The sequence below is a fragment of the Pezoporus occidentalis genome, unplaced genomic scaffold (assembly GCF_034315485.1).
Source record: "Pezoporus occidentalis ecotype Australia unplaced genomic scaffold, CSIRO_AGI_Poc_V1 ctg175, whole genome shotgun sequence".
Classification (NCBI taxonomy): domain Eukaryota; kingdom Metazoa; phylum Chordata; class Aves; order Psittaciformes; family Psittacidae; genus Pezoporus; species Pezoporus occidentalis.
Genome location: NW_026913586.1, coordinates 825,552 through 843,962, shown reverse-complemented (window position 1 = coordinate 843,962; position 18,411 = coordinate 825,552). Strand labels below are relative to the sequence as shown.

The window sequence follows — 18,411 nt, the reverse complement described above, 5'->3', positions numbered from 1 at the left end:
TCCCAGACAGAGTCTTCATCACCAAATGGGTGCTCTGTGTGCCTGCAAAGGAGGGGAAAAAGGGGAGAGGTTTTGACTACTTTCTATGTGAATTGTTGAACCAAATGCAGACGAGAGATTTCGAAAGAAGTTGCTGCTTCACAGGATAACCGGTCCCAGGGCACAGACAGGCTTCCTGAACTGGATTAGCTCTACTTTATAGGAAAACACACACAAGAAGCTTCCCAACTCCCTTGCTTCCAGCCCTACAGTCCTTCCCTTCAGCTTCCCTCAAACCCACACAAGTGCCCCAGGAGCAGATTCAACTCTCTAAGTCAGCAGAAACCCACTTCCCTTCTCTTTTTGCTTAGCTCGCTCCCAGGTGAACCAACCGCATCAGCCCAGACACCACACCGAGTGCCAGGGTAACACCAGGTAAGCAGCACTAGAGCCAGAAGCAGGGTAGGGAATCACCCCTCTCTGGCAACAGTCAGCTGTTACATCAGTTCAGCTCATCCTACAGAAACAAAGCTGTACTTAACAGGAATTGAACTACTAAGAATTATGCTAAAAATAATAAAGTTCCACATTCTGGTAGGAGGCACCATACCAAAACCCAACAGAGCTACAATTTTAGAAAGCAATGTTTTGATAAAGGTGATGTCAAACAAAAAGATCTCAAACGAAGGCAAAGAAAACTCCCTACACAAGACATGGATTATCAGTTAACGAAATGACAGTCACAGAAACTACGCCCTGTAGTACTTCCTCAGTGCAGTAAAAATGGGATGGCAGAACAATCACCCGTCTCTGCCTGCCTGACAAGCTTCAAAAGACAATTAAAGCTCAACTTATAGCCTTTGAAACATCAATATTTATCCCTAGAAAAGTCAAAAGAAGTTTCAACAGCTGCAAGGTCAATCAAGTAGAAAGGATGACTAAAATGCCTATGAAAAAGCACACAACTAAAAGGCACAGTTTCAGTAGCAGCAAAGCTGTAAAAGAATTGAGTCTTCCCGGATCACCCCAGCAAAGGGAGCAAGGACACAGACATGGAAAGAAGAGATGTGTGTTTAGGACGCTGCAAAATGGGAATTCATCAAACTTTACGTTCATCTGTTCTGGACACATCCTCTTCCAGCAACACACAGAAGCACCATCAGAAACCAGACACTGGAACATGGCTGACAGCAGGAACAGTCACGACATGTTCCCCAGAGATGCCTACAGAATCTGAGGGCTTCAGCTTGAAGCAGTTGAGCTGTAGGTACATGTCTTCCCTCACCAAAACCAGCTCACAAGCCAAGGGGCTGGGGAGCAGATAATCGGGCTTTTTCTTTTGCAAAATGAGATGTCAAGCAACGCGCACCCTACGGAGTCCTGCGTCTTCATCTGGCAACTGTTTGAAGCCATAAACGACAAAGAACTGAAAGAAGGAGACATGGTGCAACAGATCTTTGCAGGAACCGATTATCTCACTCACTGTTTGAATTTCAGTAAAGGGGGCAGGAAAAGGAGGCATTTCTTTTAGAGAGATGCTGAAAAACTTCTGCGGGGTCAACCCACACACGATGAATGACCTGTGAGAGGGTAAATGAAGTTCAACCTTTATTAAACCATAGCAGAGATTACCCCCTCCGCCCCCAAGATACACTGATATAACCATATGAACAAAAGAAACAGACCTGCAATCACCTCAGAATACGCTTTTAATCAATATGCACTGACAATTAGAATGGCAATTTCATACCACGAGACACAAGTCTTTCTAAATGAGAAAAGAAGTAACTACAAGACAAAAACAAATAAAGCAACTGCCTCATTTATCTCCAGGAGTATTTCCTGAAACTGGACAGGACAGGGCAGTGTCTTTTTCACCATCAAACATAACTCTTCTACGCTTTGCTGTCCACCCTACACAATCACATTCTTTGCAACAGTGAAAACAGAAACACAAAAGGCAGAAGTGACCTGTACTACAGCAGAACTAGTTTTCACCCTTCCTAGTGGGTGTCATTCTGGAGGAGAATATTTGACAGAAACAGAAGGTAAAATTCAAGAATTTTCCTGACATGTAACTGCAATCAGAAAAGCACTCCCACTTTTAGTCTGTAAACCAGACTTTAGATGAAGCTAAATTACATGACAAGTAAATTTACTGAGATTGTCTGCTAAAATAATCTCAATCTTAGAAGAGTGTCTGTGCCTTGTCACAGATGCATCGACCATCCAACAAAGCAGTAACTCCATATTCCCATTCACTTCAGCAGTCTCCTGAGGAGACATCTCTGGACATGGGAACAGACTTTAAGAAGTTCTCTGTTTTACTTAAACTTCCAATGAGAATTCTGTAATATTAACATTTGAGCTATTTATAGGGGCAACATAGCTTCATGGAACAAAATAATTAAAAACCCAAACGTCATCTTTCATATCCCCACTGAAAATAGTGTTACAGCTGCTGATTATGTCTCAGGACACACTAAGAGCTAAGCATCCCAGATAACACTTCATCTTCTACAGCAAACTTGCACTGGTGCTACTGAGAAGAGACACGATACTCTTGACTCTGCATACTCGATTTGAGAGCCAATGGCATGAACAAGTTACTCATTACCTTTCTTGTGACTAATTCCTTATCATCTTCTCCAAGGCCTCTTTGAAAGCTGAACTTGGGTGGGAGGGCAGATATTTATAAAAGTACTGCTTTAAGCCAAGAATCCATATTTGAGGTGCACTAGAGCATTTCCAAGGAACAGCGAAACAGGAGGACTCGCAGCAGCAGGACTGTATATATTGACCCATATCCTCTTCCCTTTGAGTCTCTGTAGTTCATAGAATCATAGAACAGTTAGGGTTGGAAAGGACCTTCAGATCATCTAGTTCCAACCCCCCTGCCACGGGCAGGGACACCTCACACTAAACCATGTCACCCAAGGCTCTGTCCAACCTGGCCTTGAACACAGCCAGGGATGGAGCATTCACAACTTCCCTGGGCAACCCATTCCAGTGCCTCACCACCCTTACAGTAAAGAACTTCTTCCTTATATCCAATCTAAACTTCCCCTGTTTAAGTTTTAACCTGTTACCCCTTGTCCTGACACTACAGTCCCTAGTGAAGAGTCCCTCCCCAGAATCCTTATGGGCTCCTTTCAGATACTGGAAGGCTGCTATGAGGTCCCCACGCAGCCTGACGGTCCGCACCACAGGACTTTTACTTCAAATTCTAAAATCTCCAGCGTAGAGGCTCTGCTGTGGAAAACACATGGAGACAGTAATGCTTCCAACAGGCTACACACAACAAACATAAAATAAGGAAAAGAGCCCAAACCAGCCCAGACAAACTGCTAATTGTTATCGCCATACTAACCACTGCAGAGGAATACAATGCACAAGTCCATCCCAGCTTGCCAAGTTGCAAATGATTGTCCAAAATAGCAACTGAAAGCAATCTGTAATCATTCTCTACAAAAATACTTCTCTGTCAGCTCAGCAGACATGCAAAGCTTTGAATTAGACTATTTCCCCTCTACAGATACCTTTTGCATTATCTAAAAGGATTGCTAAGACCTTTCTCTTCAGAAGAATTTTTCCACATGCTTCTTTGCAGGCAGAAGTCACTTCTAATTGTTCATCCACTTGGCAAGTTTTTCCATCATCCACATTGTGCACTTGGAGTAACATTATCAAGTGAGGAAAAACACTATTTCTGATAGAAAGAAGCCGCTCCACTCTAAAAAGCTACAGCACACCCGTTAGACACGTGCAAATGCTGCAAAGAATTAAGACAAAATTAATACAAAGAATTAATACAAAAAATAGTTTATTTTCCACTAAGAGATCTCAACAGAGACACTTCAAACTCATCAGAAAAGAGCTTTAAAATAACATACAAGACCGCAAGGTAAAACATACATCCAGCCCTCAAAAAGAGCTGGAGATGTCTTCAGACAAGATGTGCTTCCTAAAAAAAATTTGAATACTGGTGAAAACCCATTTATATTTAATACCTTCATTTTTTTTCCAGTTCTCCAAATGAAGGCCTTCTCTCCCAAAGAAAGTCCTCCCAGTACCAAGACTCTTTGCCTAAACAATGAGGCCTCTCATCTCATTACAACATTTTACAGTAAAAATATTTGAAACACTAGTAGGCATCTTCCACCTCTCCTAAAAAAAAAGAGGGAAAAGCAGCACCATTGGACATTCAAAGGAAGTGAGGTGAGCTAACAAACGCAAAGGTTTGTTTGGATTAGCAGGGTTCCAGCACATCACTGCCATGCTGCTTTTCAAGTGTACGAGGGCTCAAGCTCACTTAGGCACAGTGCAAGAAAGCTACTGATTCCCAGCAGTAGAAATCTTCTTATATTTGTATATGAAAGCATCTGTCTTTCCAAGACTAACCTCATAGACACCATCTAGAACCAGAGATCCAAAACATGTCTGTCTACTACTGAGAAAGGATTCTTGAACACCATTCACCACGGAGGAAGAATTTCCATCAGCATGCAGGGCTTTTGCAGTGGTGGTTTCACTTGTGCCATCAGAAATGGCAGGAGGAGAGTCATGTTCAGCACACTTGGTAATGTCATCCACACGCTTGTGGAGATCATGGCTCAGCAGCAGTACAATAGTCCCTCCAACACAAAGTAGCCTGGAAATTGCAGGAAAAATAGAGGTTAGGCGTTATCCTGCCTCGCCTTCATTCATCTGGGCAGAACTCAATACTGCTGACACCTCAGATGTCACCTGCATTTGACAGAACACCTAAGCATATTAAGGGTCATGGCTCAACTCAGTAACCTACATCTCCAAATGGAATTTAAATCCCTAACTTCATAACTCCTCCCAGATTGGAGAACTGGACCCAGCCCAGAAAGCAGATTAATAATAACCAGTGATTGTAATCCATTTTTTCCTAGTACAAGACCAAGCATTACATCTGGCTTTGAGAGAGGGCGGGTGGTGAAAGACTATCCTGGCTCTGTTCACTGCAAGTGGATTAAACAGTCTTGCTGATGGAGCTCTCGTGATAATGGTCCCTTCCTCACCTCCCCTTCCCACGGGAATACTTTGGTTAGGATGGCCCAGCAGAGCAATGAGACCAGAAGACAAGCATGGCCAAAGGGAGGGCTGGTCAACACAAGATTATGTAAGATTGCCCTGCCATTCTATGGAGCTACCTCACCTTCTTCACCACCTTCCCACCACATTTTGGCACTGGGTAAGTGAGATCAACACCCACTGAAGACCAGCCCGACAGAAAGGGTTTCTTTTCAGCCAAGACATAAAGAGCCAGATAGATGGAACTGCCTGTTAGAAGCAACCCACTATTCATTTGGTTCAACTCTGACACAAAATGACAGGATGAGGGATGAACAGAGGCATCTAAAAGCAGACCAGGTGGCTAGCTGCATATTCCAGTACACGCTAACAGAAAGGAAAAAGCACATCACCATTTTCTGGTCTGGGATCCTTCTTGCCAATGCAGGCTGGCAAAAGCTTGGTTGTGAACCCAAAAGGAAAACCTATGATATTATTTAAGCAGACCTCTGGGAAAGGATTATTGCTTTATTTTCCGGGCCACGGTGATCCTCTTCTCTTTCTCCTTTCTGACTTGTAAAGAACATTCATGACACGCCACACTCACACCACACACTCATTCCTTGTCAGTTTGTGCTGCTATCAGCACTTCCACAGCTTGCAACACAAGCCACAACAGCCTCCAAGAGACAAGGAAAGGACTCAGACCTTCACAAACTGCCCAGGATGAACTACAGAGCTGGAGAGCGTTTGGAGTAGAGCAAACATGAATCTGAATGAACGTTTAAAATTGGAAACCATCAAGACACTTACACAAACTCCAAGCATATCAAAGGCCACACATACCTCTCCATTTCCTGGAGAATATCTGGTAGGACCTCTATGTCTTTTGTGATCTTGAACTTCTTCCCAAATGGAATATCTGAAATCACAGCGTCGAAGCTTTCTGAAGGCAATGGCAGTGCTGGAGAACAAAGGCAGGTCTTTACATCTGACTATATGAACAATGGGCAGCATCTATGCCCCCATGCACCTTACACAGCTGTCTGCCAGCTCTTACATGGATCATGGACCCAGACTCACAGCTCCTTCTGTACCTATCCTCACTAACTACACTTACAAAGTAAATGCAGACTGGGAAGAAACAGATGCAAGATAGCGTGGTTTCACTTGCAGATTCCCTGCTACTGGTGGTATGTGTGTTACTGGTGGTGTGAGAGTAAGACAGGGATGGCATGGTTCCAAACTAACTTCTGCCTCTCAACACACCTGTGCATCTTTACAAACCGAATGCAAAAGAGTTAAGCTTGCAAACACTTCACTTAGTGCAGATGTTCAGATACATACGTATGAACGGCAAGGAACGACACGTTAAATTTCCAAACATACCCTTTTTATTCCCCCAAGAATCCGGTGACGGCCAGAATCACTTGGATTCTATTGGATTTAGGGTCTATGAATTACCTTCCCAGAGTTTCTGCCCTCTTGGAACAGTCAGCTCCCTTGACCACAAGGCAGCACTGCACCCTTGTGGTGATGAAGGCAAGCCACACGCAGGCTGCGCTGGCCAGAGCATAGTCTGCATATAAAAGGGTAAGACTATGGGCTCTCCATCCCTCAGGATGCTCAAACTCGACTGGACAAGGCCCTGAGCAATCTGACCCAGCTTTGGGTTCTTATTAATAAGAAATAATGTTTCTTGCACTTCTGGTAAGAAATAAATATTGCAAGGGGAAAAAAAATGTGCATATTTCATCACCCCCACACAGGGAAAAAGACCCAGCTCTTGTCTGTCATGGATTTCATACAGGACTAATTTAGATTCAGGCTCTGAGGTCCAAATAAGGTCATAAACTTGCTACCTTCTCCCCAGACTAGCTCAGGAGCTGAGAGCAAGCAGATTTCCAATTCCAGAAGAAAGGCATTGTCATTTAAAATACGCCTACTGCAAAACATTAACAATTCAACATTGAGTGCCCCCTACTATTCATCTGGTAAATTTAAGTTGCAAGCCACATTTATCTGGATTTGTCCTCACTGTGTTCCCATTAGACAAAGAAACCCTTCTCACATGTATGTCGTCTCTGTGGTATTCACAAATTTACCATTATGACACAAAACTACTGCCCATGTCTGACAATTATTCTTTTCAATGTCTTCTCTTGAGTTTATTCTTACCAAAGTTCCCAGAGGCGAGAAGGGGGAAACAAATAATTAGCCATTCACTGGCACTATGGAGTCACTACTCACATTGTTGTTAGCTGTACTTCACACGACCTCAAGAGAACCTCCATTACCTGCATGATTTCAGAACCACAAAAACCACTCCAAATATGTCTCGCTTGGAAAGCCTTTCACATACAACACACATACCTTTCACAGAAGCTTTAAGTAATTCAATCTTATCCACCAGGCCTGCAGTCCTAATATTCACATCTGCGCCCTCCAACTGTGAATCACTTATATCAGCACCCCAGTAACAGGCTTCCTGTTCAGAGAAAAAGAGAAAGGTCATTTTGTTGACAAACAGGTGTATTTATTTTATAACCCCTTCTCAGAATTGCCTTGCTGTTACAGCTCTTCCCAGACAAAGCCCTTGCTGACAGATCTCCTACCACTACGGAGACACAGAACACAGAGGAGTAGGGGAAGTATGCGCTATCTACACCCCTTCCATATTCTGGTCTGATCAAAATACTTGTAACTTACAGAAATAGTGAGGCTATATCCTAACAGCAAGACCCCACCTAGCTACAAACAGCCATACTGCTGCCTCTGACAACTGGCTGTCTAATACCTCGCATTGACACCTTTGATCCTAGGATAAGCCCAGGCAGTTTTAAAGGCTCACACAAACCCTGAGGTATAAATCCAGGCCTCTCAACACCTGCCTGCACAAATGTGCTGCACTTGGATTTACATTCCTGTGGAGGAACATTTGTACTAGATCACTTTACAACTGTCTGAAAAGATCAGTTTGCTTTACAGTAATGACTTTGGTGTAACTGCGGTACAGATTTTATTCAGTGCAACTACAAGCCACCTTGCAAAGGTCCTGCCTGTTGCCACTGGGATACTTACAGGCCACTCTTTGGCAGCTTCCAGCAGTATCGTTCCCAGCCCACACATGGGATCCAACACAAAGGCACCAGCCTACAGAAATAATAGGGTTATTGCATGCCAATCAAGACAGACTCCTCTCCCAGGACAAAGCTTAATCAGGGATGTACACATCACCTACATACTCCCACTGAACCCAGTGCAATAATTACTCATTTACCAGGCCAAACTTGCCTGTAGGGACTATAGTAAAAGCATTAATAGCTTCACTAAATACAAGGCATCAACACATCCTGCCTTGAGGTGACATTTATAAAGAATATCAGTGGACTGCAGATAGATATTGGTATCAAATTAATCTCTGGGAAACATCACACTTGCTTCTGTTTTCCCTTGGGAGAACAACCCAACAGGGTTTGAAGCCTAGGCAGTGGAAAAAGACGTGCCATTTACACATCTATTTGCACAAGGAATAACACCTCTGCTGAAAAGGACCTGGGATTACAGCAGATATCTGGTCAAACAGCAGGTGACAGCCCACTCTGATCACAGATACGGTAAACCCTATGCATCTGGGACTCTACATCTTTGTCATGAACATTAATTTACACTGATTTCAGCCAGAGATGCCATGGCCCATGCAATTGTTGACCGCAGTCCTGCTGTCTTGATGTACTCTCTGTTTGCCAAAGGAAGCCTGCAGATAGCAAAAAAAAAAAAAAAATCAACATTCAGATAGCAGTACAACCACCCAGAAAAGCCTATGTAGTATGAACAAATGAACTAGACAGATCTGCAGGCAGACAGATAGAAACCACAGTCTGGCCTACATGCTCACATAAGCTCCACGCAGACCACAAGACTAATGTGATAGTGCAGTCAATAGTAAACCAGAAGATAAATGCTCACAGTGGGCACCAAGAGTATTTAGAAATCATTCCTGTTCTGACACTGACAAGACAAATCCAGTGAGGAGAATGCCTACCTGAAAAGAGGAATCCCCACCACAGAGTGAACATCATTAAGATGTAGGAAGATCTGAAAGAGGAAACAGGTTACATCAGAAACTCCCAACCTGACACAACAACAGCTTTAACTCATGTGAACTAGATGTTCCTACAAACTTCTAACTGTAGTTTTTGATAACAAAAATATATGCTTCAGAAAGTTACGATTAATTGGAAGAAATCTCACTAGATAATCTGAATGAGGATTTAGCATTTAGGCAAGCTGTGAAGAGAATTCTGTCAGCTAGGAATCCATCAGCAAGCACTTAAATCTTTAAGGGAACAAATTTTTGTAACACCGAATGGATGTTTTTACTCATAAAAGCATTTACTCTAAGCAGGGAGGTTGGAACTAGATGATCTTTTAAGGTCCCTTCCAAACCTAACCATTCTATGATTATTCGCTGCATACTAGTACTCAGGTGTTCAAGTACACCCCTCCTAATTTGAGGAAAAAAACCCAACCACCTCCCAGGAAAAACAAACTAAAACCAAAATAAACACAAACAAGAAAACAAAAAACCCACCAAAACACACCCCATGAGTGCTACTAAGGGGAACTTTAGATGGAAAGCATGAATGCAATCCTTTGAGAAATGTAAGCAGCTCAAAGTAATTGTCCTCCTGCCCCATAGAGAGCATCCCAAAAGATGACTGAGCTCCCCAACCGGTCTTGCATGACTACAATCCCTCCGTCCAGAAAGCCCAAAGAGTGATACTTTTGCAATACCCCAGACCTCAGCGTTTGAATGGTTTCAGAGCAAAAATCTGGACAAGAACAAAATCCCCACTTGAAGATCAATAAAGCTGTTATTTAATGCACAGCCTGGGAAAACCAGAACCAGTGGAACCCAGAGCTCTTACAGAAGGCCTCACATCTCCCAGCATCAGTGCTGAGAGCAACTTCCATACACCAAGCACAGGGATGGAGAAACACCTTTGGCAAGAGCTTTTGACAGCAATGAATCCTTTCCCAGGTCTCCAGACAGCTTGTACTGTACAGAGTGCCTTAAGCAAGCTGCTTGTCAGAAACAGGGTCTAGGAGGAGGTTCTTCCAGCATTCTCAAGTCAAGTTCCTCAAGAACATGACTTTACTGCTTGCCTACAGAGGCTGCAAGGTGGCCCAATGGCTCAAAATCTCCATTTTCAACAGTCATAGTCCAGCTGTTGTTAAGCATGCTGGATCCTGAAACATTGCCTATACAGATTGTTCCCCTGACTCACAGGCCCATGATGGCCATTCTCATCGTTATTTAAGCATTCTGTAAGGCACACACACAATGGCTACCAAGAAGCTTTGCTCAACACTACCAGATCAATTGCAGTTTAATTCAGCAGCAGGAAGACAAACAGGACAGGAAGAAGCCACGGCTGTGAGTGCAAAGGGAGCAGAGAACAAAACAAAAGAGATCAGGGGCAATGCTGGAAGCAACAACAGGCCCTCTGGAGGACAAGCACACTACCTCTACATCAGGGTCCCGCAGATCAGCCCGCCAGCCACACTGCTTCATGAGCGTCACACCAACGGCTCTTCCAATCTCCTGCAAGGGGGAAGAACAGTTACAGGCCATAAAGATAACACAGTTGAGAAGATTACAGACCACAGACTGCAGAATCCTTAGAAACACCTGGAAAAAGAAAGAGGCTTTCTCCATCCCTAGGAGAACACTTCATACAAAGACCACAAGAAGTACAACAGGCCAAAGTGACAGAGACAGGCAGAGAAAACACATCTCTGGACAAAATGACTATCCCTCAGCTGGAGGGCAGGAGGTTGAAGATCAACTACTGCCCAAACTACAACAAATGTCATCATTTTAGAATTTTCTTTCACACACAAAATTCCTAATGCTGTACTAAATTACCTAAGAGAAGACCTGTGAATGCACAACTGCAACTCACAATTTTCATGTTTTTATGGCATCTATAGAAAGCTCTGGCTATCTTTTGAATATGAGACACACAGCACGAATTTAAGCAAATATTCATGTTGGCAGGCTCATGTGTCCCACCTTCCCAAAGTACTTCAGTAGGAAAGAAGAATAACCTAGTTTAACTACTGTTATCTTCAAGTAAGAGAAACCTATATAAACTGCAGCTACACATGGTTGTTTGGGGCTTTTTTTATCTTTTTATGTTCTTCATGCTAGAAAGGAATTAGGGAGAGGACTAGATGGAAAAGGCCCCTGGAAGTCTCTATGCTACCACTCTCTCCAAAGGACCAAGATCCACTCCCCAACACATGTCCCAGGGCTGCACCACCCTCCTGGGGATCAGGTTCTCCCCAGTACTGAACCAGAGCACACAGAAGCTGCAAGCTCTGGGTTTTGCCCTTGTTTTACACTGAGAGGAGTCTGACTCCACTGTCCTTGCAATGGCCCTTTAAGTAGCTGTAAACGACTATAAGATCACGCCTAGGACTCCAGGGGCCCAGCTACCTCAACCTTTATACAAATCATTGATTTAAAAAATATTCAGAGAAACAGTGCCCAGTAATTAACAACAGCCCTTGTATTTCCACTTGCTCCAGGTAAATGCAGGTTAAAGGCTTTTCTTTTTGAGAAAATACAGAAAAAAAATGACATCAGTTTGTTATTGTAAAACATACAACTGAAATGACAAATAAACCACACATCTCCCTTCACTTTTGCTAAATTCTGTTAAAACTTACATACTTCAGCATACCTGTGACGTAAGTACTTTGGCAACTGCTCCACTACAACGGCAAGAAACTCTGAAACTGAAGTTAAGTTGCTCATTTGCAATAGCTTTCTCTCCACTGCTTTTGGAAGAGGCTTCCAAGGAAGTCTCGCTTGCAGTCTGGCAGTCATCTGGTACCACACGCCTCTCTCCAGCTTCTGTCTGATGTTCCTCAGACACAGTCTCTCTCACTTGTTCTGTTTTCTGCCTTTTAGTTGCAGTATCTGTCTCTTCTGATTTTCTCTTGAGAGGCGATGGGTTTTCTTGAAAGACATCATCTTTTTTACCCTCACACCCATGAAGGTCTCTCCAAATAGAGATAACGTCCCGCCAATACGTTGGCTCCTCAACGAAAAGGCTTTTAATGTCATGCAGCATTTTCCCTGGATGAAAAAGCTGGTTTAGCTTAAGCAATTCAGGCTCAACACTGGATTTTCCTATGGATTGAGAACAGCTATTAACAGAGACTGTGTTCAGATTTCATTAATATTTGAATGCAGGAACTACAGCAGCAGCACATCACAGGCAGAGCTGAGCTATCAACACCCACATCAACACCCACATACCCCCCCCCCAGCAGAGACTCAGGCACCCCTCTGACTACCAGCTCTGCAGACCCAAGATGAAATCATCCAACACACATCTAAACTTACACCCATGCGTAGTCCCTTTGAGCTAGGGATGACAAAAGAGGTACCAGGAATACAGAAGCAAATTCACTTTAAAACCTTGAAGCTGGTCAAAAGTAAAGGGGGGTGGGGAAGGATTTCTATTTCTCATTTTAAATTTTACAATCCATTTTACAAGCCCATCTGCGATCTCCCAAATTAAATCCCACCAGCACGCAGAGATCAATCCGTCTAACTTGAAGCGCTTATTCCAGCACTGACAGTGAATGAAATTCACACGGAATCTGTGTACTGAACATACACAAGCTGTGGACTGAAGTGACACAAGATACATGTCAGGACCACTTCCCTTCAAAGAAAATGGCTTGTTACAATGCAAAGGGTCCAGAACGGGACTTCAGTTTCAGGGTGAAGCGTCTGTTACATGCCTTACACATAGACATATATGTACGGGAGAACACGAGGTAGTAAGAGACCTAATACAAACCCCTAAATCTCCCCTCTGGCAGCTCAAAGCCATTCCTCCTCCTCCTGTCACTGCCTGCTCTTGTAAGAAGTCCCTCTCCAGGTTTTCTTGGGTTTCTGTTCTATTTTACACGCACGACTGGTACCGGGGTTCCCGTTTTTGCCCACCCCCCCCCCCGAGCACACTGGAGGGAGGGAGGGGGGTCAGTGCCGTACCTTTATTTCTAGCAACCGCAAGCGCTGGGTGCTTCTTGAGCAGCAAGAACAGCCGCTCTCCAGCCTTGAGCTTCCTCAGCTCGGCCGGGCCCGCCGCTGTGCTGAAGAACACCTTTCCCGAGATGCAGTCCACCTCAGGGGAAGAACAGAAACTGTAAACCACGCTGGGGATGGGCTTTGGGCGAGCACTCGGTCAGCTCACCGGGAGCGGAGAGGGTACACGCCCCGACCGAGGGGCAGCCATCGCTGCCCGCAGCAGGGGCCGCACCAGTCTCTCGAGGCCCCTTCCCGCCCAGTGTAAGCCCGAGACCAGACCCGTGGGGCCCCGCCCGGTTTCGGGTCGCCGCGCTCCCCGCCGAGCCGCAGCGGTGCCGCCCGGCCCAGGCAGCTCCTCACCTCCGTGGCGCCGAGCCTCGCCCGCACCTCCCGCTCCAGGAAGGGCTCCAGCCCGCGGCCCGCCGTGCAGAAGTACCGCCCGCCCCCCGCAGACGCCATCTTGTCCCGCCCCGCGGCCCTCAGCGGACAGACCGGCCCGCCGCGGGGCGGCCCTACCGCGGTAAAGGCCGGCCGGGTCCGCTTCACCGCTGAACGCGTTTATCACCGTGAGGGGAGGGGGGAGCCCCGAGGGACCGGCAGTGCCGGCGGTGAGGTGATGAGTGCGGGGCACTTCTCTCGTTTCAGCAGGAGACCGCGCCAGCGCTGCTGACGGGCCCATGAAGAGCAGCACTGCTGTGGTGCAGGAGCCGAGTCCTCATCCGCACCGCTTGGGAGACAAAGCTGTAGGACTCGCTGGGAGTGATTCGGCGCCTACAGCCCAGGGGGAAGCGCCAGGAGCCAGCAGCTCCCCCCCGCAGACAACCTTCTCTGCTGCAGGATGCACCAGAGCTTTAATTCTCCAGCTCCCGTGCTGTGTGGGACAACGTTCTCATGTCCCCTTCCCACTTACTTACAGAGGACTGAGTATGAAGTAACTCGGGTCTCATACACATAGGCCAGACTTCAGGTGGGTCCAAAAGGACACACTACAAAAGCAGGAGTGGAAAACAAAAGCATGCTTCACCAGGCAACATGCTTACCTTGGCAAACGGGAGAGCAGCTGCCAGGGCACTGCATCCTTCATCCCAGCTCAGCGTGTGTAGAGTGCTTGTGTGAGGGATGGAACAGGCACCTCTTTGGCAACACCAGTCTCACTCAGAGCTCCCCCCACCAGTGCCCACAGTGCTGATCTTTGATTCCCTCGTGACCGTTTTGAGCTCAGCTCTCAGAAGTGACACAGCAGACGAGCGTGTTGAAGTCCAGTCAGGTTTGGAGGGAGTTGCTTAAACAACCTCTCCGTAAAGAAGGCGGTGGGCAAGAATGCATAAAAGTTGTAACTCTGCTCAAAATCATCACCACAGGGGGTGTATTTATTTCCACCCCCACCCCCTGCAAAGAGAACAGGCAGATGCTATTTTCTGAGCAACTGAAGGTTTGGAAATGAGTTTCTAAGTGTGCCTAAGCCCTTCTCAGCATCACATTGTGAGGAGTCTGAGAGAGTGCTTTGGACCACACAGCTTTTAAGCTGCTTTCACACAAAATAGCTGTCACGTCCAACATCTCAGTGTATGCCCTGCCCAGCATTCATGAGCAGTAACTCTGGTAGGGGCAGCACATACGCTAGCAAAGCCCTCGAGACCTGTCAAGAGAACCCCCCTAAGGGTATACAAATGAGGGGAAAGAAATAATCACAATCACATCAGTGAGGAATCTGGACTTGCTGTAAAACAGCCACAGGTTCCTGATGCCAGGAATCTGGTTCAGTCCCGCTCCCTCCCTCCCAAAAAACACAGCTCACACACTGCCAAGTTTTGTGTGTGGTGTTTATTTTTTTTTTTTAAATAAAAGACAGGTTCCAGGATCCTAATCATTACTGTGCTGTTTGTGCAGGACAAAAGAACTTCAAATACTAAAATGCACAAGGCAAGTTGAAACAAGCTGTTTCAAACTGCTCAGCAGTGCAGGCTCAAGCACTTATTTGCAATGGCTTTACTCTTTGTACAGTCTGTTCTATGTAGCAATGCCTGTATATAAAGAATATAGTACATACTATGGTTTTCATTGTCAATTTACAAGAGAAAAAAAAATAAATACTTTTCATTCTTATTATACATTAACACTTCAGTAGAAAGTTACAGCTGTTGTGTTGGCATGACCTGCAACTTCAGGAGGAAAAAGAACATGCATGCCTACCTATTAAGAACTCTAAACTATGACTTTGTAATAAATTACAGAGGATAGATACCAGCCAACAGAATACAGATTATCTGAATTCAGTACACTTGTGATTTTTGCTCTGAGAAAAAAAAAAAAACAACAAACCCAAACCAAAAATAATCTTGCAAAATACAAAAGCCAATAGCTTGCATTACGTAAATATGACAAACCATGTGTGGTAAAGCCTTTTCTTCAAATGTTTGTAAATGACAGGCCTGTGGTTTTAGGCAGAGAAGTAGCTGAGTTGGTCCTTACACCCTTCACACATAACTAGCACCGTAAAGATGCAAGGACCTCAGCAAACACCTAAATTTCATGCTTAATAACTAAAGCATGCAATTTGCAGCATTTGTGCATGCTTTATGCTGTTTATTAAGGTTATTGTGCAAAATAAGATTCTCAACCACTGAAGATGGTTCTCTTACTCTGTTAAAATTATTAGCAACACTTCTGAAGGTTAGCAGGCCTGTGTGAGATTAATGAAAGGAAAATCGTACTCGTGGTTCACCCTTGACTGCTATATACAGACACTGTACCACTGAATTGGCAACGGAGAAAACAACAGCAGCAGCCTGAATGTCCTAAATGAAGTGGGAGAAAAATTAGTTCATACACACTGCAGTTTACTTAAAAATATATCGATATTTTCCAGTGGCACAAAGCTTTGTACAGGTGGATCTGTCAGTGCAAATTCGTATACATGAGGTACCAATTTATTCAGGCCAGATCTAATTATATGTATGTTACAATCACTGTCTTAATTTCCTGTTGTCAGATAGAGGCTGACAAGCTGTCACACTGAAATAAAATCAAAGTCAAAAGAATTTTTCAGCATATTCAATATCAGATCATTGTAAATTTTCCTACAATTTTGTTTCTGAACTTTCACTCCTCAGACTTTTTTATTTTTATTTAAAAAAAACACACTTTGTGTTACTATTTCTTTTTCAAGATGCGAGACTTGATTATAGCAAAAGTTAAAACTATCTGTAAATTCAAACGATGACTATAACTGGCTGAATATTGTAACATTGGTTGAAATTTTAGTAAGTACTGTCAGGAAGGGCAAACGTAGTTATTGCTATTTGGGGACTTAAAAATAAACCAGACAAACCTGAAGGCATAGACAGCACTGTTCCAATGGTGAAAGTTAGATAGATACACACCAGCATTCTACCTAGAATCAGTCCTTTTGCATTTGAACACTCTTTAAGTTATCTACAGAGTTCTCTTCCAGGCAACTATGATGACATTTACATGGAGATACGGATTTAAAGTGGCTAACTGTGGGACACACACAGCTTTTCAACTCTGGTAATTCTTTCTTGAGACGTTCCAGCTGCTCCACCTGGAATATGTTTGGTTGTTCAGGATTCGAGTCATATATCCTGAATAAATAAGAAAAGAAGAACCACTGATCAGTGTAATCCAACAGCTCACAGAAATGCAGACTAGATGAAGCAACTGTTTTTTTTTTCCCCCAATAGAGTAAAATTAGGTGTCAGCAAGTCTGTAAAAACGGTATGTCTGGGGTTAATGCCTTAAGTTTTGCTGCTCATGTTCCAATATAAAATGGCATTCCTTTTGCATAATGGTTAATATTTTATTGGATATACTCAAGAGCAACCCACTGGCATCTACCTCACTCTCCTGAAAAATGTGATTTTACAGGTGGCACAAAGCAGTGAAGTAATACGAGCAACGTTCCAGGCATCAAAAGCATAAAAGAAATTTCAGAGCCCTGAAATTATTTGAACATGCTGTGATACACTGCTTGTACATAACACAGAAGGCAGTTTGTACTTGCTGTTTCAATAAGTATTTTCACACACAGAGTTTAGAACCATTTTTTAAAATCACCACTACAACATGAGATGAAGAGTGAAAAAGAAAACAAAAAATCTGGTCTTCATTCATACTTAATGCAAATTTAACTACTTTCAATACTACATCCTCTTTTCACTTTCTTGTTTTCACACATGCAAAAAAGGCTGTAGGATTTGAACTGTCATCCTACCAGACTGTGCAAACCCAAAACACACTCTTGAGTTTGACAGTGCAGGCACTGAGCATAACTCAAATACTATTTTGGTGCAATTCAATATAAAGCAAAAGCATTCATGCTACTGTAATCTAACCTGCATTCAACACTTATTGTGACATCCTGATCTCCTGACATTAATTTCTAACATCATCAAGTTATTTATATCCAAAATCTAAATCCTGGCATCCAGTTACCCTCATGTGTAGCTACTGTGCACAGGCTCAGGTATTGCAGAACTCCAGGTTTATCTCCTTCAAATGAAAGCTTCTGGAAAAAGAGTCTTTTAGAGCCTTAGTCTTTTAGGAATATTCGTACTTCCACTTACGATTCCTTCAAGAAAGCGGTTTGGCTTTACTGCATCATCCTTTTTCTTTCATACCATAATTTCAAGGTAAGTCCAAAAGGAACAAAATGTCACAACCAAAACAATGGAGAGCTATATGATATAGTGCCAAGGTGCCTCTTCTCCCCAGCAAGACAACTAGTGAACTGTTGGCAAGTCCAAGACATCAAAAATAATGATGCAGCTCAAAGAGTGATATGGTAAATGGATTTAAATGAGGAAACAGAGGGCATGGATCACATTCCATACAGTAAAATCAAAGATAGTTTCTGTAAAGAAGCTCCTAGAAGTGAGGACAAATGCTGTCCAGTTTTATGGCACAGCATAAAATAACGTAGAAGGCACAGCAGTTAAAATTAGTTGCACAGCACCTATAACCCAGTACAAGCCTAAGATGTGACCCAAAAATCACCTAATAGAAGTTACCTGCAAAGGAAAAGCCCAACCTTCCTTTCTTCCAGGATGCAGGTACAACCTGTGCTTTCTTCAGCTAAGTTAGCTTACCTATTACAAATTTCTTTGTGCATTTAAGACAAAGCACTGAAATTAGAAGACAGTTTTTATACTGTAACACAACTTGGGAACTGCAAATCTTACGTCTTTCCCATCAGTCAGACACTAGAAGAGCAAATGCATGTTTCTAAGCCCCTTGCTCCTAAAACATGGCTAACCAGG

The 18,411-nt window shown here is 43.8% G+C and overlaps 2 protein-coding genes across 9 annotated transcripts in view; both read right to left on the bottom strand.

Moving 5' to 3' along the window:
• Nucleotides 1–3,314: 3,314 nt before the first annotated feature.
• On the bottom strand, nucleotides 3,315–13,635 carry THUMPD2 (THUMP domain containing 2). Of its 3 annotated transcripts, none has more exons than XM_062614336.1 (10): nucleotides 13,493–13,635; nucleotides 13,097–13,229; nucleotides 11,772–12,169; nucleotides 10,550–10,627; nucleotides 9,065–9,117; nucleotides 8,689–8,776; nucleotides 8,101–8,172; nucleotides 7,393–7,507; nucleotides 5,866–5,983; nucleotides 3,315–4,630 (listed from the first exon to the last, which is right to left on the bottom strand). In XM_062614336.1, the coding sequence occupies exons 1-10, from the start codon at nucleotides 13,589–13,591 to the stop codon at nucleotides 4,312–4,314; spliced, it is 1,473 nt and encodes a 490-aa protein (XP_062470320.1). In that variant the 5' UTR covers nucleotides 13,592–13,635; the 3' UTR covers nucleotides 3,315–4,311. The 3 variants fall into 3 exon arrangements, with proteins under 3 accessions (XP_062470320.1, XP_062470321.1, XP_062470322.1); XM_062614337.1 differs by having other exon boundaries at nucleotides 5,866–5,941; XM_062614338.1 differs by lacking the exons at nucleotides 13,097–13,229; nucleotides 13,493–13,635 and having other exon boundaries at nucleotides 11,762–12,048.
• A 1,317-nt stretch (nucleotides 13,636–14,952) lies between these two features.
• The window catches only part of GPCPD1 (glycerophosphocholine phosphodiesterase 1), a 42,945-nt gene continuing 39,486 nt past the window's right edge, over nucleotides 14,953–18,411 (bottom strand). For 3 of the 6 annotated variants that reach the window (XM_062614330.1, XM_062614332.1, XM_062614329.1), the window contains exon 20: nucleotides 14,953–16,737. In XM_062614330.1, the coding sequence (XP_062470314.1) occupies nucleotides 16,533–16,737 (205 nt within the window). In that variant the 3' untranslated portion in view covers nucleotides 14,953–16,532. The remainder of the gene's footprint in view (nucleotides 16,738–18,411) is intronic. The other 3 variants (XM_062614334.1, XM_062614335.1, XM_062614333.1) reach the window with 2 other exon arrangements.

Bases quoted from the DNA above. Each gene is read 5' to 3' on its own strand.
- THUMPD2 (XM_062614336.1), bottom strand. From the start codon at position 13,591: ATGGCGTCTGCGGGGGGCGGGCGGTACTTCTGCACGGCGGGCCGCGGG. The intron at 5,984-7,392 runs GTATGTGTGTTG...TTTGTTCTCCAG, and splicing joins ACTTAAAGCTTCTGTGAAAG to CACTGCCATTGCCTTCAGAA. The intron at 4,631-5,865 runs GTATGTGTGGCC...TGCAATTTCCAG, and splicing joins ATTCTCCAGGAAATGGAGAG to GCTACTTTGTGTTGGAGGGA.